General features: G+C 52.3%; 1 protein-coding gene across 2 annotated transcripts in view; it reads left to right on the top strand.

The window, feature by feature from the left end:
- The window catches only part of SYK (spleen associated tyrosine kinase), a 90352-nt gene that overhangs the window by 19028 nt on the left and 48151 nt on the right, over window positions 1-23173 (top strand). For both annotated transcript variants that reach the window (XM_072952422.1, XM_072952423.1), the window contains exon 2: window positions 21780-22225. In XM_072952422.1, coding sequence (XP_072808523.1) covers window positions 21824-22225 — 402 coding nt within the window. In that variant the 5' untranslated portion in view covers window positions 21780-21823. The remainder of the gene's footprint in view (window positions 1-21779; window positions 22226-23173) is intronic.

The following is a 23173-nucleotide window of genomic DNA, read 5'->3' as shown; positions in this document are numbered from 1 at the left end:
TCCGAGCCACCACCCTGCTTGCTCCTAGGACACCCACCTTCGTTGCCAACCCGGGGCATTGACCAGGTGCCAGGCCACCTGCTGTGAGCACTTCATGCGGGTGGACAGTGGAATCCCCACGCTGCTCTTGGAGGTGGGTTTCACCATGGTCCTCATTTTATAGAAGAGGAATCTGAGACTCAGCGTTTGAACCCCAGGATTCCAACCTGAGCTGGGACTCGTGACAGTCAGAGACCACCTCTCCACCCCACGTACCTAGGCTTCTGTGTCTCTACAAGAGGGTTCTGCCTAGACTAAGGCACAGACAACGCAGCCTGACCTTGCTTCCCAGGTGAAAGAGAAGAGTGTGAACCTTGCCTTCAGAGCACCTTTAATTTTGCAGAGTTATTGTAGTGTTTTTGGTTTTGACCTCACGTTTTGTTCAAGGTTGTGCATAAGGGAAAGATGGGAATTAAGAGGATAAGGCTCATGGCATCTCCATAAATTCGGGACAAGATTATGGTTTTTTAATTATCCAGGTGGAAAATAACACTTGATGGCATCTAAATGGGACGTATCCAGGTTTTCTAGCGGTGTGGTATTAGGAGGGAGTATGAAAGACACATATATTTTTCCTTCTGCATTCCAGACCTTTGTGAAATAAATGAGACCTAGTAGTTTCAGGCAGAAGTAGTTCAGGACTGTCTCAGAGCTCCCGGGGAGAAAGCATGGAACGGGTGTGCACTGTGCGCCAGAGGACGAGCACGCGGGCCCTGGAGGATGTTGGGTCTCTGGTGACTTGCAGTGACATAGGGTGGACGTGTCTCAGCACCTTGGAGCACTTGTGGATGCCTTGGATTTGAGATGCGCAGTTAGGGCACCTGTCTGTATAAACCTGCAGTCACATCTCACTCACTCATTCGTTATTCATCTGGCATGTGTTTATGGGCCAGATAATCACATCTGAATCATTCACTCATTCATTCCTAAATTCATAAGTATGACCATCTGTTATAGAGTAATCACAGCTGGATCATTCATTCATTCATTCATTCATAAATTGATGGCAGGGTTGTGGACCAACTATAACAGAGTAATCACAGCTGGATCGTTCGTTCATTCTTTCATCTGACACATGCTTGTGGACCCTCTGTTATCGAGTGATCCTATCTACTGACTCACTCGTTTATTGATTCATCTGACAGATGTCCGTGGGCCATGGACCATCTCTAACAGGGTAGACACCAGGTACACAGAAAAGAAAAGAGACACCATCTTCCAGTTTCAGCTCTAACAAGTAAAGAACTTAAAACAGATGTTGTCACTTTTATTCTTGGAATAAGACAAAGCCGGACTAACAGAATCAGTGACTCCTCTTAGACTATCAGAGAACCGAGCTCTCGGGGCAGATTGCCACCTAGAAACCTGGAGGAGACAGGTGAATCCAGAAACATCAAAACGCGCTTACCTGGAGCAGAAGCTGCTGGAGCTGTAGGCAGACGGGGACCGGGAATGGTCACCTAGGTGGACGGCTGCCGGCCGAGTGTGGACTGGTTTGAGAGAGAGAGACTCCAGTGGGCCACAGTCTCCGAGGGTCCCCCCTTTCTTAGGTTTTACCTCTAGAAACCTTGTTTGAAGCACACCTGGGATGCGTTCCACTCAGGTGTGGTAAGACACAGGCACAGAATCACTGTCATGAGCATAGAAATTTTTATCCTCACAGGTGCCTAGAAATAGGAGGCGGAGCACACCACGCAGGGCCACAGCGGGAAGCACCAGGGCTGGTCAGGAGGCAGAGGGAGGGGGGAATGCGGACGGGAGCCTTTGCTGTGCTTTCTGCGGGAACGAACAGGGCAAGCAGGCTTGAGATTGGCTAGTTTGAGAGATTTCCACAGGCGCTGGCGCATAGGGGCTGTCCCTGCTGCCTGGTACCTGGCCCTGGGATGACGGGGTGGGGGGGAGCAGGGGAAGGGTGCTTGGCTTGTAAACGAGGTGGGCGGGGGATTGCTTGGTTTGGATACAAAAGACACACTGGTAGGAGACGCCGTCACTCTCTGCAGACATGGCGGTCTCCCCAGGGGCAGCAAGGCCCTGATGTCAAAGCATCAAAAACACAGAAAACGAAAATGCACAATTGGCACAAACCTCACCAAGTTCTCATGGTGAAATGCCACTTAAAGAAATACCTGTGACGGCCGCAGCCCCCCAGCCTAGGCTCACTGAGAGACTGAGGAGAGGAATGTTGTGGGACCCCCCCTTCCCGCCCATCTTAACTGCACACTAACGGGAGTCTAGCCTGTTAACAGGGAATCACAGCTAAAGAGCTGTGAGGCATGCACGCCTCCGAGAAGGAAGTTTGCGGGGGGTCAGTAGGAGAGACACAAACAAGGAAGTTGAAGGATGTGCAGTCTGGCACCTGGAGCTGCAGAAAACAGGAAATGCTAGCAGATAAGCGGATCCTCGCCCTAAAAGCCTGCCCACCTCGGTTCCCATTACCTGAGACCATAGGTCTCGCTTTCAGCAAAAATGTACACAGCAGGCTGAAAGGGAAGAGAAATGTATTCATCACAGCACAGACCCAGGAAGCTCGCAGAAAGCAGAAAATCAAAGGCAAAGAAAGAAGCTGGAAAGACGCCAGATGAAAAAACAATTTTTTAAGCCGTCTTCCCTAGAGAGGGATAGGATAAGAATTATAACAGATGTCTCATCAAAAGCAATGCAGACCAGAATTAGAAAGATTTGAAGGACTGAGAGGAGAAGAAAAAAGCACCAACCTAGAATCTTCTCTACAACTAAATTTATCCTTCAAAAGTAGAGGAGAAATAAAGACTTTCTCAGACAAACAAAAACAGAAAATCCACCACGAGCCGACTGACCCTACAGAAAACATCAAGAAGTTCTTCAGCAGAAGGAAAATGATGTAAGTCTGAAACTTGGATCTGTCTGAAGGAAGAGCATCAGAGAAGGGAAAAAAGTAAGATAAAATAAGACATTTTGTTTTTCATATTCTGAATCTAAAAGGTAACTGTTTAAAGCAATAGAAGTAACAGCGTATTGAGTGAGTGTAGCATGTGGATAAGTAAAATGAATGACAGCATCGATTTGAAGGCTCAGACGGAGGAGTTGGGAATACTCTGTTATGAGATACCTGTATTATATGTGAAGCCATATAGTGTCATTTGAAAATGGGATTTAGATTTTAAAATACATATGGTAAACTTCCGGGCAACTACTAAAAGTTTTTAAGAGATATGCTGGGAAGATATAAAATGGAATCATATAAAATGCTTGATTAAAACCAGAGAAAGCAGAAACAAAGGAGAAAATAAAAAGCAACAACATAATGCAGTGAATAAAAAAGTTACAAACATTGTAGGTATTAATCCAACTAAGTTAATAATCGCCTTAAATGCAAATGGTCTGAGTGCTCCAATTAAAGTGCAGAAACTGTCAGAGTGGATCAAAAACAAGACTCAACAGCCTGCTGCCTACAAGAAACCCACTGTAAATATAAAACCACACGTTAAAAGGAAGAAGGGGGAGAAAGATACTCCATGCTAACACTAATCAAAGGAATGCTGGAGGAGTTGTATTAATTTTAGACAAATTAGATTTAAGGAAATGGAGGATTAGCAAGGATAAAGAGGCGTGTGACATAATGATAAAGGGGTCAGTCATCTAAGGAGACGTAATGATCTTAAACCTGTATGCACATAATAAAAGAGCGTCAAAATACACAAGGCAAACACTGATAGCACCTAAAGGAGACAAGTCCACTATGACAGTTGGTGATTTCCATCACTATCTGTCAGTAATTGACATGTTAAGTAGATAGAAAATCAGTAAGGAGATAGATGACCCGAGCAGCACTGTCAACCAACTTGATCTGCTTGTCAGTTATAAGACGTTCAATTCGACAATGGAAAAATACTGGCACACCTCATTCTATTGCACCTAACTTACCTGTGCTTCACAGATACTGTGTTTGTTACAAGTTGAAGGTTTGTGGCAGCTCTGTCCTTGCCATCTGCTCACTTTGTGTCTCTGTGTCACATCTTGGTAATTCTCACAATATTTCAAACTGTTTCATTATTATATTTGTTATGATGATCTGTGATCGGCGATGTTTAGTGTTACTGTTGGAAAAAAGATTATGACTCGCTGAAGGCTCAGTTGATGGTTAACATTTTTTAGCAATGAAGTATTTTTAATTAAGATATGTATATGATTTTTTAAGACATAAGGCAAATGCACGCTTAATAGATCAGTATAGTGTAGACATAACTTTTATATGCACATTTTGAGAATCCAAAAATACTCATGACATGCTTTCCTGTGAAATTTGCTTTCTTGTGGTTGTCTGGACCCTGACCTGTGGTAGCTCCAGGTACACCTGCACATACTCTTCCCGTCACAGGCAGCATTCACCATCACAGGGCAGATTCTTGAAAATCATATGTAGACAAAAGTAAATGAATAAAAAATTATACACATTATGTTCTCAGAACGCAATGGAGTTAAACCAGAAATCAGTAACAGAAAGACAGCTGTAAAATCCCCAAATACTTGGAAATTAAACACCAGACTTTTAAATACCTTGTAGGTCAGAGAAAAAGTCTGAAGAGAAATTTTTAAATACTTTGAACTGAATAAAAATGAAAGTAAAATTTGTCAAAATTTGTGAGATGCATTAAAAACAGTGCTTTGAGGGAAATTTATAGCATTAAGGGCATACATTACATAAAAGGAGCATATGTGGAATCTAAAAAATAACAACAAACTAGTGAATGTAACGTAACAAAAAAGCAGACTCACAGATTTGGAGAACAAACTAGTGGTTACCAGGAGGGGGAGGGAGCAATATAGGGATGGGGGAGTGGGAGGTACAAACTGCTGGCTGTGAGATAAGCTCAGGATGTCTTTGTACAACATGGAGAATATGGCCAATGTCTTATAATAACTGCCAATGGCAAGTCACCTTTAAAATTGTATAAACATGAAAAAAATTTTAAAATAAACTTTAGTTGTGAAAAAAGGAAGATATAAAATCAATAGTCTGTGCTTCCACCTTAGAAAATTACAGGGGAAAAAAAGAGCAAATTAAATCTAAAACGAGAAGAAAAAAATGATTAACATTACAGCAGAAATCACTGACACTGAAAACAGGAAAACAGCAGGGAAAACCGACAAAACCCAAAAGCGGTTCTTTGAAAGCGAGCAATAAAATTAATAAGCCTTTTAGCCAAGACAAACAGGAAAAGAGAGAGAAGACACAAATTACCAGTATTATAAATAAAAGCGAGGTCATCACTACGGGTCCCGTGGACAGCCCCAGTCTCACCAATGTGAAGAGTGAAACGGGCTAATTCTTGAAAGACACGAACTACTGAAACTCTCAGAGGGAGAAAACCACCTAAAGAACCCTGTCTTTTCTATTTAAATCCATAATGAATAACCTCCCTCCCCAAAAACCATTGTGCTCAGATGGTTTCCTTGTGCGTTGTACCATACGTTTAAGGAGGAAATTAGACCAATTTTCCACAATTCTTTTCTCCCAGAAAATAAAAGCAGACAGATGGATTGAACTCCCATTGGCATTAATATGGATACAGATGGATGGATCCAGAAATGCTTTAGCTGTGTGTACGTGTGCAGCTTAAGTACACACACACATTTCCTTGCTGTATCATCTGAGAGGGTCCAGACACAATGACACCCTAGTAGCAGCAAGCACACCCAGTGCCCAGATCTTGGTGCCTAATACCCTCTCGGTGAAAAGGAATAGAAAACTCATAGGTCCTGAGACGGGAGCAAGAAATAGAGAAGATAAGCCTGGAGTATCTTGTAGTGCCAGGAGTAAGGAAGACCTCAAAAAACAAAACAGAAAACCTCGCCGTCATGCAGGTGTGTCAAAGGGATTCAGGAGCCAGCGGGAAGTGCTCCCCATGGCCAAGCTGGAACCATTGAACAAATTATTTATGGATTTACCACCTGTAAAATGATAATGCTTTTTGCATACAGCTGTCATTTTTGCTGGCTTTGGAGACTACTGTTAAATTTTCTGAACACATCTTTGCACACTCCAGTAAACCACCCAGTGGACTCCTTCCAGCTTCAGGTGTCTGGAGATGGTGTCTCCAGCAAAATGAAATAGTATTGGATTATAACCTAAAGGATGAGATAATTATCCTTGAATCTATGCTTCCGAAAACAAATTATTACATGAATAAGTAAGTGGGGGAGAATTGACAAATCTACCCTGCAGAAGACTCTCAAACCCTCGAGGAAGTGGAATGCACTTTCCCTCTCCTTAAGGTGGGCTGTGCAGAGTTTCTTGCTTCCAAAGAGGATGGGATGGAAAGGGGATGGGGTGAGGGAGCAACCTGAGAGTGGAGAAACCTGACAAGCACCACCTCGGCCAAGTATCAAAGATTAAGATCAATGGTGACATCACGTTGGTGGCGCACACCTTGATATACTGTAGGAGAATTCTCTACCTTTGTCTTCTTCCCCAAAACGCATTACCCCCAGGCCAACCACGAGGAAAACATCGGACAAGCCCCACCTGAAGGACATTCTACAAACTGCTTGACTGATACGCCTCGACACTGTCAAGGTCATAGAAACAAGGGCGGTCGGAGAACCTGCCGTGGCCAACAGGTGCCTACGGGGGCATAACCACTAAATACAATATGGCATTTTGGGGTGGGGTCCTAGAACAGGAAAAAAAAAAGACATTGGGTAAAAACTAAGGAAACACAAAGCAGGTAATAAAGCATGAGCTTTAATTAATCATTTGTCACGACTGGTTCACTAATCGTACCAGTCATGTCAGACGTTCCTGACTGGGGAGCTGGGTGTGGAGCACATGGAGACTCTCTGTGCCACTTCTGCAATGTTTCTGTAAATCTAGCTGCATCCTAAAATGGAAGGTTTATTTTAAAAGTAAAAGAGAGAGAGGTAAAGAGATATAATCTCAGCCCTCATCAGGGAGACAGGAATTCACCAAATAATCACACACATCTAAGTAAAGTAAACTAAAATTAGGCGAAAACTGTGGTCAGTATTACAAAAGGAAGGCACGTGGCCCCTTGAGGGGGGTTGGATGGTCTGGAAGCATCTGATGACGCTGTACCAGCTGGGCAGTGGGAGTGAGAGCACACAGGGTAGCTGATGTGGACCCCGGGGGACAGGAGCGTGTCTACCCTGAGATCAGAGGACGGACAGTAGTGGATCTTTAGCAGAGAAGTGGTGTGATCAGGTTTCGTCTGAAGAGTGGACACGTTTGGAAGGTTGGAGCGTAAGATGCATGGAACTGACGCTGTGTTACCTTCAGGAGTGCAGAGGAGAGAGCTCTCTGAGAGGACGGAGATGTTTGTCTTGAGCAGGGACATGGGTGGAGCTCTTGGGCCAAAGTTCTCAAACATGAGCTTGTGAAAACAGTCCCGGGGCCCCACCGAAGCCCCAGAGCCTCCGATTCTACCAAAGAGGGGGCCTGAGCATTTCCGTTTCTCACAAGTTCCCAGTGACACTGATGCTGGAGAAGCCCTGAGCTTGCATCTGGATGTGCCGATAGAGGTGTCTTTTCACACCCCCCTTGAGGGTCTCCAAAGACTGCAGCTAAGAGAGGGCTGGCTTCCAACATTGGCTCTCCTGCCGCCACCTGGGTGTTCTTCCAGAGGTAACTGACCTTTCTGAGCCCAGTGTCCAGGTCTGCGAGCTGGGGATGACAGTAGCCACGTCCTTTGGGGATGGCACGCGGGCCAGCCAATGCCCGCGACAGAGCTGCCTCTCGTTGCCATCCTTGTCATCTTTGTCATCTCCTTATCGACACTAAACAAACCTCTTTGTGGCTCGGGTTTACCACCTGTAAAATGATAATGTGTTCTGCAGACAGCTGTCATTTTTGCTGGCTTCGGGGGCAGGTTGACTCCTGTTAAGTTTTCCGAGCACATCTTCGCGCACCCCAGCAAACCACCTACGGGACTCGTTCCAGCTTCAGGCGTCTGCAGACGGTGCCTCTCCACCTCACACTTCCGGGGATGTCTTCTTGCCTGACTGTATGGGAATACAGCCTGGATTGAGAAACCCAAGCTCCTGCTTCGTGAAAGCCCTCTGTGCATTTGTGTCTGTTGCTGGTACCATGGGTGGCCGCCGGCCAGGAGGTCTGGGAGCAGGGTCAGGGACCCTTCTGGCCTCCCTGCTGTAAAGACCGTGTCTGCTTGCCTCTCCAGTCTCCAGCCATGAATTAGTGTCCTGCCGTCTCCAGCAAGCCTTTCCTGGGATTTCCCTCCTATTCAGTCCAACCTTCTGAAGGTGGAATTTGGTACTTACAGTGCCCTCGGCCTTTTTGTTGTTGTTTTTAGGTTTCTTTTTCATTTTAATATTTATCCAAAATTAAAACAGATTAAACATTGCCCATATCTTAAGTTAGAGGAATCACATCTATTTACAAAAATAGGCCGACAGAAAATATATCTCTCTAAGGTAAATACTGCGTTCCACTTGACATTATGAAGACAAAGCTGCTCACACTTAGGGGAGCAAAAAGTGCATTTGAATTTCTTGCTGGTGACTAGATAACAAACAGAGAAATACATAAGATGGAAGAAATGCACGTGTTTTCATTTACAGTGCTGTGATTGGCTGTATAAAACTCCAGAACTTTTTTAATGTATTAGAACAAATTAGAGAGTTCAGCCGTTGTCTTGGAGGTGCAATCAGCAAACACAATGGAAAGTACACTTGTATGCTAGTAATAAGCTACTAGTAATACGGAAGCAAAAAATTAACTTTAAAAATATTTTTCGAAAAACATGTGACAAGGAATATCTGTATGTTCATGTATAACTGAGAAACCGTGCTCCACACTGGAATTTGACACGACATTGTAAAATGATTACAAATCAATAAAAAAATGTTAAAAATAAATAAAGAAATATATTTTTGGTACTCACACTTAAAATAGAAGGTTCTCGGACTCAACTTAAAAGATGAGTAAGAATTTTATGAAAATTTTTAGAAATTGAAAGGTCTTCTCTCTCTAATCTTTATTTTTTTTTTGGTATATGCTCCCTTTAAAAATGTATTTATTATTATTATTTTATTTTATTACTCTTTTTTATTGAGTTACAGTCATTTTACAATGTTGGCCCTTTTTTTTCAATATGAAATAGCCAGGACAACTTCGGCCTGCCCTCCCTGGACCCCCGGAAGGGCGCGCGTCCCCCCCCCCCCCACCCCCGGCGCTGGGTCCCGGCGGCCCGGGCGCTGCTCCGTGCGGACGGGCCGGGGCTGGTCGGCTGCGGCCGGGGGAGAAGGCCCGCTGCCCTGCAGCACCGGCGCCCTGGGCGGGCTCGCCGTCCCCGCCGGCCTGGCGTCAGAGCCCGCTCCCGCCCGGCGCCCCGCGTCCGCTCTGCGGCTCCAGCCAGAACCGCAGGGAGACCAGGTGCTCGGAATGAACGCCTGCCCGGCGGCGCCCTCGCGCTCTGCCGCCGCCGTGGGGCCCGCGGGGGGGACGCGGCGCCCGGGTGGCGGAGGGTCGCGTCTGGGCCTGTGTGTCGGCGCCGCTGTGCCGCCAGCGCCCGCCCCCCCCCCCCACATGCGCCCGGGAGAGGGGTGGAGGGGGTCCAGGCGTTTCGCATCCTGCTCTCGCCTGCGGTTACTCTGCGCTCAAGCCGTCGCTCCCTCCTTCGCGGAGGCTTTGGCCACCCAGCGAAGCGCTGGAATATTTACGTCGCACGTTTATGAAATCCAAGGACACTGTCATAAGCCTCTGTAGTGTCTGGCAATCTTGAGTTACCCACAGTTACTCTTCACCGATTACAAAAAAGGGACGGTGGCTCTGAATACACAGGTAGCCCGGCTTCCTGGGTGTCTTAACCCTCAATAGCGCGTGTCCTTTCGTTTAAATCCGGGGGCTGTTTTCTCCGGCAGCTGCACGGTCGCTGCAAGTGTCGGACGCATGAGGCGGAGGCCCAGGGAAGTAAAACAGGGCCTGGAAACCTGTGCAAGTCGCCCCCAGCAGGGTCGGGGAGGCCGGGTTACTGCGAGGTGACCACGGCCTCGCCAGGGGTCTCTGTTCTCTGAGCGGGAACGGGGCTGGAGGGAGAGCCGTCCGGAGCAGGACCAGGGAGGGCTCGGTCACCTCGCTGCCTGTTCAGGTTCCCTGTGTGGCCGGCGCAGGTGAAGAGAAGGCGGGTGAGAGCTGTCGGCCCCTCTCGGCGTGAGTGAGGTTTTTCGTCTGTGACTTTGCGGCTTTCGTCCTTCCCTAGAGCAGAGTGCATGATGAGGCGACTTTCAGGACACGGGGCCTGAGTGAAGTGCATGGGTAGGGGGACATCCTGGGTCCCACTGGGGGCCAACCCAGGTCTCGGCCCAGTGGCTGCAACACCCCCCCTTACTTATCTGCTCAGGAGAGCACTAGGGGGCATCACCCAGGGACACCTTGGACGCGAGCCCACGCTCACTGAGTCTGCGCTAAGTCTAGCTCACTTTGGATGACTCGCGCATAAATCCAGCCTGGTGCAGGAGTCGTGCAGGGGTAACCTTCCCGCCCCGATGGAGTTGGAACAGGATTTTCCAGCCCAGGGGTCAGCAGGCACAGCTCGGGACCCTTCCCTGCTGCGGCAGGTGGCAGCCCAGTTCCATCCCGTCCCCTGAGTCCTCCCCCCACCCCCGACATCCTGGAGGCAGACATCATCAACTCATTTTTCTCTCTGCCAGCCCCACTGGGGGAGTGAAATAGCAGATGACGGCAGAAGTTCTCCAATGGGAGGGTGCTTGAAAATCAATAGGAAGTTGTTTAAAGCCCAGGCTTGCCATCTCTATGCCGTACCTGCGTACCCGAGCTGGGAGGGGACCCCCATGTCCAAGGCTGAGCCTGGGGTGGGGCCCTGAGGGCCACACTCAGGAAGTGCACGCACGGCATGGTGAGCAAGAGTTCCTGCCAGGAAGCCGAATCTGCTCTGGCCAGTCGTGCTGGGAGGCCAGGGGAGGTGTGGATAGTGGAGATCCTGGATCCTAACAGGAGGGGAACAGGGCTCCTGGAGCAGGTCCTGCCACCTGTGATCCACCTCTGCTGGCTCGTTGTCTGGAGGCAGAGCGGCCCCCTTTCTATTCCGCATGGCACCCCAAAAATGATTTACCCATAGTAGGTCTCAGCAAGCATACTGAGTGAATCAGTGACTCGTATTTTCAAGTTAAACTCACTTATGGTGGGCCACTTGCTTATCTGTAACCAAATATGTCAAGAGTTAATGTTTACATTGAGAGTTAACATTTATGTAGGCATGATATCTGTGATTTGTGCTAATTATGTTGAGGGAGAAATACTGGGTTGGCACAGAAAAGAAATTCCTTAACATCCCTTGTGGAGCTGGAGAATCCAGATGTTGGCTGAGATACACCCGTCTCTCCTAGGTACGTTTTCAGGACCTTCATGCTTTGACGGCAAGGCCAAAGAACTCAATTTTGAAAGGTTTGGATAACGTTTTCACGTATTGAAACATCCCCTCTGTGTCTAAATATTAGTAAAGCGTCATCTTCTCCAGCCTTAGATTTACTTTCTGTTTCTGAAATGTGTGTCTCATTATCTGAGAAGCTCTGTTGCTTTTTACCGCAAATGCAGAACGGGGGCCACTCTTGAGAAATCGTGGTGACTGGGTCTGCCTCGGGAAGCCAGGTCTGACCGGCCCAGCAGGCTGCAGGGGACCTGGGGGCAGCCCTGCAGGTGGCCTCCCAGAGGGCAAGCTGGTATCACTCAGGACGCCAGGTGGACATGGGGCCGGCCCGGGCTGTGTGCTGGGGGTTCTGTGTCTCCGTGTTGTGGCCATGGGTCTGCTCACGGGTTTTCTCTTGGGCAGTGAGATCCTGCTGCAGAAGGCAGTGCCCAGGGCCGTCTGCAGACCAGTGGAGGGTTAGTCTGCTGGCGCTGTTTGGGCTGGTCCCACCGCATCCCCATTTGCCTGGTCCTTCCTCACAGCTAATCAGCCTGCAAGATCTCTTTTCCCACTAGGCCAGCTCTTTCCTCTTTCTTATGAAAATTAATCAAAACCACAGTTGAAATGTGTCCTTTACCCAAATCCTAATGCTTCATTTCTCAGCTTCTAGATGCCAGGAAGTTCCCAGGCAAACTATCAGGGCTTCTGTGCACTGACGGATGGCTGGGTGGCTCTGAGCGCGATAAGCCAAGATGCCTTTTAGCAACGTCCTGATTTTGTTCCCCTGCATGGTGGGGTGCTGGCTGAGACTGTCCCCAGGTGTTGTGTCCCCAGAGTACCACTTACTCCTGCCACTGTCCCCTCAGTCCACATTAGGTGGGGAAACTGTGGCCCAGCGGTGAGAAATCCGCCACCTTTAATGTGCGAAGCGCTGTTAAAAATGTTCTCCACAGGAAGCAGAAATGGCTGCGCCCTGTTGTGGACGTGGCAGCACCTGCAGGAGCCATGGTTTGATGGGTCTTAAGAAAAGCAGACGCCTTAGAGCGCAGTTCTGGGCTGACGATAACCAGGGCAGACAGAATTAAAAAAAAAAAAAATAAGTACTGTTCCACGCCGAGTTGAAAAGCCCTGAAATGAACACAGGTTTAGGGGACAAGAATAAGACATGTAAGAACATAGTCTTATATTCAGGCATCACTGTGTATCTGCCCACGAGGTGGGGGCTTTTCTGGGCAGGTGGGGGAGAGTGGAGGAAAGTCAGTTCCTTATTCACGGATTCCAGATTTGTGAAGTCGCCTCCTCGCTGAAATATATTTGCCACCCCTGCATCGATCCCCAACTGCACTTGCGTGCACATGTGTGGACGTGCACAGGCCAGCGGAAAACGTGAGTCTCCCAGGATGCACGTTCCCAGCTGAGGCTGAACCAGGAGACCTCCTGCCCTCGTACCTCTCGGGTCCTTCTGCAAACAGGTGCATTTTCATGGTCTACTTAGTGCCATGGTTTTTGCATTTTGGGGGGTGCTTTTTGCTGGTGATCTTGCTGTTTAAAATGGCCCCAGCCATCCTGCAGAAGTGCTGTCTGATGTCTCTGAGTGCACGAAGGCTGGGATGTCCCTCATGGAGAAACATGCGCTAGGTAAGCTTCCTTCCAGCCTGAGTTACAATGCGGCTGTGAGCGCAGCGTTCATAAGTCAGCAGTATATACGAGTGAAGTTTCTTTAAACAGGAACACACATATAACAAGGTTGTGTACTGATCTGTTGACAAAAATGTTGCAGATCGGAGGCTCGCGGGAAGCTCGCAGTGTCTTTTCCCCGGAGCGTTGGTTCAGTATTTGAAAATCCGTTGTTTCCCAGTGACTTTATAGAATGTAATGACTGCAAACACTGAGGGCCGACCGCGCGCTTTGTTTCCTGCGTAAGATGGAAAAAGGACAGAGCCCAGGGTAGCCATGCTAATGCGGTGGGGAGAGAGGGAAGACGGGAAGGAGAGGAAACTGAAGATGGGTGAGTTACAACATGGTCAGTGGCAGTAACTTATCTGACAGTTGAGCTCTGCAGCGTCCCAGGCTCCAGTATCGTGGCCTTTGCAGCGTTTGGGGTCAGTGCCTCTGACCATCTTCCATGGGGATGGAGGAAAGCGGACTGAGGTGGCAGCTCCTAGGAGCATCCACTGGGCCTCTCCCTCCTGACCTTCGAGGCTTATCTCCTCCTCCTCCCTCCTTAGTACCAGAAAGTTCTACTCTGACTCCACCAGAACCCAGCCTCACTCACTCCCCAGCCTGGGGGGCCTTGCTTGTCATCAGACGATTCAAATATTTATGAAGTGCCAGTGTTTCTCTCTCCCGGCCGTAGTCCACATGCGGTCTTAGTTACCTCTTGCTCTGTAACAGATTACCCTAAATTTAGCGGCTTACAACAGCACTGATTGATTAGCCCTCATAGTGTCTCTGGGTCAGCAATTTGAGGTGGTCCGGTTTGGGTTGGGGTCTCCCATGAGGCTGCAGTCACATGCGCTGCATCATCTGAGGTCCCATCAGGGCCTGGAGGACCCTCTTCCGAGATGCCCCCTCTGTCCTGGCTGTTGGCTGGACGCCTCTGTTTCCCCAAAGAGCTTGCCGAGCACCCTCGTGAGTTGGCATCTGGCTCTCCCCAGGGTGAGCAATCTGGAGACCAGGGAAAGTCTGTAAGTGCCTTGACAGGCTAGTGTCAAGCATCCCACGATGTCACTGCATGGTCAGTCCTTGTCTGCGCAGGAGGGGCCGCACGGGGGCCTGGATAGCCGGAGGTGACCATCAGTGCAGCCATCTTGGACGCTGCCTGCTGGGTGTACATTTTAAGTCTCCACCGAGCTTTGCAAGGTGGAGGTCCATTCTTAGGGTGTTCCTGAGTCCAAACTCGTTCTGCCTGCCGCACAGACAGGCCAGTGCAGTGGGCCATGAGGTCTTGGGGCCAGGGAAAAAGGCTTTATTCAGAAAGCCAGCAGACCGAGAAGATGAGGGGCTAATGTCCTGGAGAACCATCTTCCCCATGTCAGAATTCAGGCTGCTTTTATACTAAAAAGGGGACGGGGTGTGGTTGGTTGTGGCAAACTTCTTGGTGTCAGAATCCTTTGTTCTTGCAGCCGTCCCTGTGGATCAGGTCATGGTGTCCCTGTAAACCTCCAGCAAGACAAATATTTTCTGTTCTGCCACTTTTTATCTTTATGTGAACGGGAAAGTGTTACACCCTTACGGGCCAGAGCCTTGAGAACGGGCTCTCCTGTCTATTTCAGGCTCTAGGCAACATCCTTTTACAAAAGGTGCGGAGCCAGCAGGACTGAGCCCAGGAGACGGAGCCCAGGGTCAGAGCCAAAGGAGCAGAGCTGACGTGGAGGCGGATTTGTTCCTCCCAACCACAAGGGTAGCAGCAGGGAACGATGGGCTAAAACACTGGTCCTCGTGGAGTGTCTGTCTATTCTAATGTCTCTGGGGAGGTGGACAGGGAAAAGGAGGTTATAAAGCTGGGGTGGGCCGAGGAGCGGGGGAGGGGAGGATGCAGAGCCCAGCCCCGTTCATCACGTTGACTTCGCGCTGGTCATTCTTCTGCAGGGGGCGAAATTTCCTTCCACCAGAGTCATGGGTTTGAGACAGCTTTTTTCACCTGCTAATAAGCCTGGGTGTGAGCAGCTGTATCGAATCTTCCACTCAGGCGGCCCCCAGAAACATGCCTTTTTTTTCTTTTCCCAAAAAAAAATAGCTCAAATCTTATCTGAAAAATTGTGTTTATGATGGGGAGCTTGGGCTATGCGTCTTAATCTACGAAACTGCCGTCTGATAAGATAGAACCACACAAGTGATGTTTTCCGGCTAAAGGCATTTTACAGGGCAATGGTTGTGCAGGCAGCCTTGGCCCCGGGATGGGCGACGTGGATGACAAGAGCCTGCTTGAAAGGGGGACCGTAACACATCAGGAAGAGCCAAAGGACACAGTGTTGTTGAAGTAAAAGGTGGAAGACACGAGGGTGCTGGTTGGTTTCAACTGTCACAATAATTCGTCTTTGCAGGCTGCTGGTGGGGCTCCTCAGGGCTGGGGCTGCCAAAATCAAAGCCCCAGGAAGGCAAAGACTCTTTCGTAGACGTAACCCCTCAGAGCACACCGAGTGCAGGATGAAGCCTGAGCTGACTAGGCAGGGTTTTCAAGCAGGAAAGCGTTGTCTCCGGCTCAGTTCTGAGTCTGTTTGTGGGGTGCACACAGGCGCACTGTCTCTCTCTCCCCTGTCAGGTGCTCCCCATGCCTTTCCTCTCACCATCCCGCGATTTTCCATTCGGAGCCCTTACTGGCGGGGTTCCAGTTGCCATGGGAACCCCTCGACACTCTCCGTCACGACTGCAGTTAGTTACAGACACAGGACTGTGGGGCTAACGTGCCCGGGTCACGCGAGCTGGGACGAGGCACCATGCTGTCCGACTCTCAGCCTCTGCTCTGCCCCCCGCTCTGCTGCCTCTGCGTCCAGTGCACACTCGCCTCCCCAGGGCCATGTCCGTTTCCAGCCCTCCCTGTCCTGCGCTCAGGGTGACAATGGAAATGAATCAGATAAGGGGATATTCATTTATCCAGTTTATCGGTGAAGATGCTAGAGCAATGGAAAGAACACATCCGATTCGTGAGCAGCCCAGACCAGGAGCACAGTGGCTTCCAGCCAGGGGACCCCTGGGGACGCTGCCCCAGGGATCATGGGCAGTGTCTGGAGACGGCTGGCATGACTGGGGAGCCGGGGAGGCTGCTGGCAGTCGTGGGTGGAGGCCAGGCTCGCAGCGACCCGGCCTGAAACAGACAGGACAGCCCCACAGCAGAGACTGATCCAGTCCCAGTGTCAGGAGTGCCGAGGTCGAGAAACCCAGTACGCCCTGTGCTGATGTAATGAGAGGTGACAGATGGAAATGGGTGAGACCAACACAAGGAGTGTGAGGGGCAAAGGCAGCCGTCTGTGTAAATCGAGGCTGGGGAACGTGCTTTGACTGCATGTGGAAGGGCGCCTTTTTACTAACCAGAAGCCCAAGTGGATGCCGGGAGCTGGGGCCACCCGGGGCCATGTCTGGGGGCCACCGGTGCAGATCTTGGCAGTGGCAGCGGCAAAGCCAGCTACGGTTTTAAGCGGGTCTTGGGAAAATGGGATTGTGCGGGTCCAGGAGACCAGCTGAGTGCATGCTCTGCGGACAATGTCAGACGAGGGAAGATGCGGGAACTTGGAGCAGAGCGGCCAGCAGGTTGCTTGAAGGTTGTTTCGGGGAATAGGAACTGGAAGAATTCTGTGTGTCCTGTGGGCAGAGGATGGGGCTGGAGGAGGAGAGTCCGCTGAGAAAGCCTTTCCTACCAGTCACACCCGTCCCACCCACACCGGGACGGGTCCCCTCAGGAAGCTGCAAGCTCCGTGCAGGTACCTGGGGCTCCACTGGGGACCGGGGACTGTCGAAGGGGGCTGGGTGCCTATTCTCCGAGGCTCTTGACTCTGGCACCGTAATCTCCCCCGGGGCAAAACACAGCCGCGCAGTGAGCGTTTGTAGTGCGAGTGTAAAGCATGTACGTGTGGAAACTCTAAAAAGGAACGCTCGGCGTGTCTCCCTGTAGCGGGTGTTCTGTGAGCATCTGGGGAGCCTCTGACTGTTGGGGTGCAGGTCGACACTTCCAGACCTTGGTGCTTACGTGTTAGAGGGGGGAGGGCGGGCTCGTGGTGACTGTGATGAAGGAGATGTGACAAGAGAAAGGTGGACGGGGGCACGAAGCCACCTGAGACCCAGCCGTCCGCATACACACCCTTCTGAGGAGGTGACATGGGCTTGAGACCACAGGCCTGGGAAGGAGGGAGGCAGCCGGGAGCAAGGGCAGTGAGCGGGGCTGGAAGACGGTGGTGTGGCTGCACGGGGCGAGCTCTGGTGGACGGGGGCAAGACGTGGGGGGCAGGGGCGGAGCCCAGGCCAAACCAAGCAGGGCTCCAGGGCCAGGGGATGCGTGTTTGGGGTGCGAGGGGGAGAGGGAGACGGCCTGTCACTGTCGCTCTGCCTGCTGTGTGGGGAGCGGACCGCGAGGAGGGCCGGGCGGGAGGCAGGCAAGCCTTCCGGCCACGGGAGAGCGAGGCGGCGGGCCCGGCCCCGGGCGGTGCTGGAGGACGCAGGGAGGAGCCGCGGCCCTGGGGTGCATCTCTGAGGAAGACTGCTGAGGCTCCCTGGAGACCAGCTGGCCCAGCCTCCTTGGCGCCTCCCCAGCGCCTGACGGAGCCCCTCGGTCCCTGCAGGGGGCTCCCTGCTTCCCGAGGGGGCCCGTTGCAGGCGGGACAGACGCATCTGAAAGAAAACGTGTTCTTTTCTGACCCAGGGGATTAGCTGAGATGCGCGCGGTGAGGGGGAGCGAGGGGCCCCGAGAGCACCGAGGGTCTCGTCCCCGTTAACTGGGCACAGTCGGTGGCGTTTCCTCAGTTAGGAGGGGCCAAGGGAGGGCCACGCGTGAGCGACTGGGAGCCCCGTTGGGGCTCCTGGAGGCTGAGCGGCCTGTTGGACGTTGAGGCGGAAACGCCAGGTAAGCAGCGTTCAGGCCGGGGGCTCAGGCGGGAGAGGTGCGGGTGGGACCCGCAGGCACGTCCGCGGCAGTGGGGGCCGCGGGCGGGGGGCTGCCGCTGGGCCGCAGAGTTCGTGAAGCAAGGAGCCACGGAGGGGAGAGGGGTCAGCCAAGCGAGAGGCTGACCCCCTGAAGTGGGGGCGCCGGGCCGCGTCCGGCGCTGCTGGGAGGTCAAGCAAGACGGGGCCTGAGGAGTGACCTAGAGGTTGGAGACTCTGGCAAGAGCAGGTTCACGGAGCGCAGCGTAGAGACCAGGCAGAGACGGGGGGTGGAGGAGCATGGGGCAGCGCAGAGCCTTCGACCCAAGGTATGAAAGAGGCCAGTAAAACCAGCCACGGCCCTTCCACTGCACCCCCGTGCTCTCAGACTTCCTCTGTCCTTCTTTCTCACTCTCTGCGTGCACATCATTACATCCGTGTGTACCTGTAACCGTTTAAAAACACAAGTGGATTGCTCTGTGCACATCAGTTTGAAAGCTGCCTTCACTTAATTGTCCCTAATATGAACATCTATTTTTAACCACCTGCCAAGTGTCAGGAACTGTTCCGGCACCGGGACAGGGCAGTGAACAGAGCACAGTCTCCTTGCCTCCCAGAGCTGGCTCTCTAGGGAGGGGAGCGGGGGACCGAGACAAGAAGCAAATCCAACAGCAAGTTGTGGTGCGTTAAAGGGTTGTCGCCCGTGGAGATGCGCTGCGGGGAGGGGCTAGGCAGGGAAGCGGCGAGGCTGCTGCCCCCGGCATCGCAAAACATTGTCTCATATCAGAAGGCGTCTTTCTGTTGGGAAATCCACCTTATGTCATAAAAAAGGCCCCAGAGAGCATGCGACGCTGCGGTGTTTTGAGAGGCTCCCCGGGCCTGAAGCCTCCCCTGCACTGGGAGGCGACCTGGGCAGACGTGCGCGACCGAGGTGCTGGGGGGCTTTGGGGTGAGTTGAGGGGCCTGGTCCGTGGGGACCGCGACATGACTTCACATGTGGAGAGAGAGAACTGAGAATGTTGAAGTGGACACACGCAAAGTAGGCAGCAAGCTCTAGGCACTGAGAACAGTATCACAGTGGCTGTGAAATGGAGTCTGAGCTACAGGCTTTCCCTGGGGTCCAAGGAGAAGGAAGATGTAATCTGTGCCTGGGAGCCAGGGCGGGGCCGAGTTGATGGGCGGGTGGAGGGAAGCGCACGGCACATCGCATGTTGGGGAAGCTGCAGTCTGTGCCGATTTATCACATGGAGCAAGGGATGGTGCCTGTGGACGGTGGCTGCAGCAAAGGTGGCCGTCTCCTGTCACCGTTGCCCGTGTCGTGGACAGGGCCCCAGCCGGCCGCTGGCAGGAGCTGGTCCTTAGGAGACGCGAGCAGGGCCTCACACCTGGTGTTCACCCCCCAAGTTAAGTAGCCCAAGAGTGCGTGCCCTACCACTTCTATTATCAAAACCACCGCCAGCAGCAAGGGCCCAGGGCATCTTTCTCAGGCCCACGCCCAGTGTCACCTCCAGCACAGAAAGTCGCACCGTCAGAAGGGGAGGGCTGCTTGGCCAGACGCTGTGTCTCCAGGAGCAGCCAGGCCTGCGCCCTCCCAGGGAGGCTGGAAAGGTGCCGCCTGCTCAGAGGCGAGTCTGAGGGTCTACCTGGGCCTGGAGCACAGGGCTGCCTCATCACGGCCCCTCCTGTCACGCTGACTCGCCCCGCTGTGTCACGCTGACTCGCCCCGCCATGGGATTCCCAGCAGAGGGCCTGCGCCGATGCAAATATTAGTGGCAAACCAGTGAATCTTAAAAACGATGGTTGTTCAGATTCATGTAAATTTTTAAAAAATGTCTGTAAACACTTAAAATATTGTTTTTGAAGACCCAAGATTTTAGCTGAGGCCAGTGGTGGGTGGCAGCTCTGCATGGGGTCCCGAGCAGTGGGGACAGCTGTGAGAAGGGTGCGTCTGGGGCAGGCATACAAGACAGCGTGTCCCCCGAGCCGAGGGAGCGTGTGAGCAAGGGGGCGGGAGGGGGAGCCGTAGCCCGTGGACTGGGCCTGCCAGGGATGGGGCCAGCAGGCGAGCGGTGCTTGCAGCCGTATGGCGGAGTTGATGCGTCAGAACGGACAGTGATGATGGGTACACAGAGAGACAGCCCTTTGGGAAGGAAGCTGGAGAGAAAGCAGGGACCCTCAAAGGACTCTGGGCTCCTGGCCGGGGCGGTGCCTGGGCTGGGGAAGGCAGTCGGGTAATACATCAGCCTCCAATATGACACGGGGGGCGGAGGGGGCGGAGGATACGGAGGGGCCAAACCTACAACGCCACCAACACAGAGGGCTTGGCCTGAGATGGTGACAGAAGCAGAGGAGAAACATTGCTTCCAAAAGACGCATCAGCTCCCTGTCTTCCCAGAGACGCCTCTCGGTGTCTCGCGGATGTCTCTTGTTTAAAAGCCAACATGAACTGTACTTTTAAGAGAAAACAAAAGCTTGTTGCGAGATGAATGGTTAGAAACCTCGACAAAGAAAAATCAATCATCGACAGTCAAATCTTAAGAGACGCAAACGAGCAAATTATTATACGAGCCGTGTCTTTTTAGGGGCTCGCTCGGGAAGGCTGATGGGGCGATGTTGCCCGGAGAAAATTCTGTTGCCCCGCCAGGCGGGTGTTGCATTCTGCAGCCCTTTGTACTGTAATTCATACTGAGAAGAGGCTGTTTCGTGTAATCGTGTGTGCACACGGGTTTGTGTCTCTGTCTCTGTATGTGGGCGGGGTGTGTGTGTTGCAGTGTGTGCGCACATGTCTGTGTGTGTGTAACACGAAGGCGCAGGTGCCTCGCTCCTAGACACGCAGGTGCACTCATCTGAATACTTCTCCCCCCGTGGCAAGCCCCTTCGGGTTAAGATGGCGCCACTTTGGGTACTTCTGGGACGGGCAGTATCGATCCTTCTTATCTACAAGTCTTCCCCTCAAAAGCGCATCCACTGCCCTCGCACTTCCCCTCTGGAGTGTGCGTCTGTTCGGTGCAAGAAGCATCTCTTTCTGTGACAGGTGTCCCCATCAAATGTGGAACCTGCCCTGTGTCTTCAAAACCGGCCCTTCGGACGGTGCAAGGCGGGGGCCAGGAAGTGGTCTGGGGGAGGGCGGGGAGCAGCCGGCGTGCTGCTGAGGCCTGGGGCTCTGGGCGGGTGTCACTTTTCATGCCTGCGGGCAGCCGCTTGTCCATCCTACCTCCCGGCCAAAGGTCTTACGTGGTGCGGCCCGTACTCAGCTCTGGTGTCTGGTGTCCAGTTACAGCATACGACGCAGTAGGCCCTGAGTGTTCGGGTGGGGGTCCGGTAACATCCTCACTGCAGGTGGCTGGCCTGTGTGAGTGTTTACAGCTCTCTCCATCTCAAGAGAACAGTGGGTTGCCCGGGTCCTGCCCCCGTGCCCTGCTGACGGTCAGGTGAGCTCCTAAGCCCTGTTCTGCAAGGGGATATCTCATTTTAGTTAGTCTCAGAATTCTCTGCCTCCACTAATAATAATAATAATAATAATAATAATAATAATAATAATAATAATTTGGCCGTATTGGTCCAATGTGCTGTTTTTTGGTCCAACATTGCAGGGATGTGTTTGCGAAGCTGATGGTTATGTGGGCAGGAAGGACGAAGGCGTGCTCGTTAGGGCTGTAGCCCCAAGTCCCAGCGGCAGAGCGCCCGCCACCCCCGGGAGGTCTCACCTCCAGCGCTGGAGGCGCGGCGCTCAAACCGCTTCCTGCTGCTCGGGTCCTGACCGCTGTCCCGCCTTTTTTTCCCCAGGGGGGCTCCCGCGCGCGCCCTCGGGCCCGGGAGACGCCGCAGGCATGGCCGACACCGCCAACCACCTGCCCTTCTTCTTCGGCAACATCACCCGCGAGGAGGCGGAGGACTACCTGGTCCAGGGCGGCATGAGCGACGGGCTCTACCTGCTGCGCCAGAGCCGCAACTACCTGGGCGGCTTCGCGCTGTCAGTGGCGCACGACCGCAAGGCGCACCACTACACCATCGAGCGCGAGCTCAACGGCTCGTACGCCATCTCGGGCGGCAGGGCCCACAGCAGCCCGGCCGAGCTCTGCGCCTACCACTCCCAGGAGCTGGACGGCCTCGTCTGCCTCCTCACCAAGCCCGTGCACCGGCCGCCGGGCGTGCAGCCCAAGAGCGGCCCCTTCGAGGACCTGAAGGAGAACCTCATCCGCGAATACGTGAAGCAGACGTGGAACCTGCAGGTGGGCCGCGCCTCCCACGGCTTCGCGTGAGCCCCCTTCCCCTCAGCCACCAGCCTGCCCCCCTCCAGGGGGACGGCCTCTCCGCCTTAGCGGTCACGCTGGAGAGGCCGGGCCCCAAGGTGCCAGCGATGGGGTTTCTCCACCACAGGAAACCACTGCCACCCAGTTCGCACTGGCCCTTTCGAACAGGCGTCACAGGCACATACTGGTTTTTTGTTTTTTTTTTAATTTACCCTAGAAGGTCATACTGTGCACATTGCCCAGCACTGGATTTCAAAACGCCTGTTGCAGAACTTTCCAGATCAGCCAACACACGGCTGCGGCTGACCTGATACTTCCTCCTGTGAACCCTAGTTTATTTAACTATTGACGGATACCCTCACTATTTACAAATAATGATGCTGCTAACATCCTTCTCAACTTCTATGCAGCATCAGCAGGACAACCCTGAACGGGCTGGATGAGCCACAGCGAAGGGGGGTGTGTGGGATTCGGACGTATCGACAAATCGTCTTCCAGGAAGGCCCCGGGGTTGTGACAACTTGCGTTCCTGCCACACTCTTCCTGCCAGGAGCCAGCAGGCTGGTGGACGGTCTCCTGCTCTGACTTACGTGTCCGATTTCCTCGCATCCCCCCCGGGTGTCTGCTTCACGCGTCCTCCTGTGCTGTCCGGTCCGTGTGGATGTGTGACGGCACAGTGCAGGCTTTCTGAGGAGTCTGCACGTCCTTTACTCCTTTCGTATGTCCTGCACTGAATTCAGTCTTGCAGACAGATCCTACTTTTTCAGTATTTTTATTAGTGTTTATCGAATATGTCTCAGACCATCCTTCTACGTTTTTTAAGTCAGGTAAATCAGATTTATTAAGTAGTTTACACCCTCTTTCGGTGTACAGGGCTGTGACTTTCGACAAGTGCGTGACATCACGTAGCCCCCCGTGTAGTCAAAG

The sequence above is a fragment of the Vicugna pacos genome, chromosome 31 (genome assembly GCF_048564905.1).
Source record: "Vicugna pacos chromosome 31, VicPac4, whole genome shotgun sequence".
Taxonomy (NCBI): Eukaryota; Metazoa; Chordata; class Mammalia; order Artiodactyla; family Camelidae; genus Vicugna; species Vicugna pacos.
The sequence above is the reverse complement of the archived record's forward strand: the minus strand, read 5'-3'. Positions and strand labels throughout refer to the sequence as shown.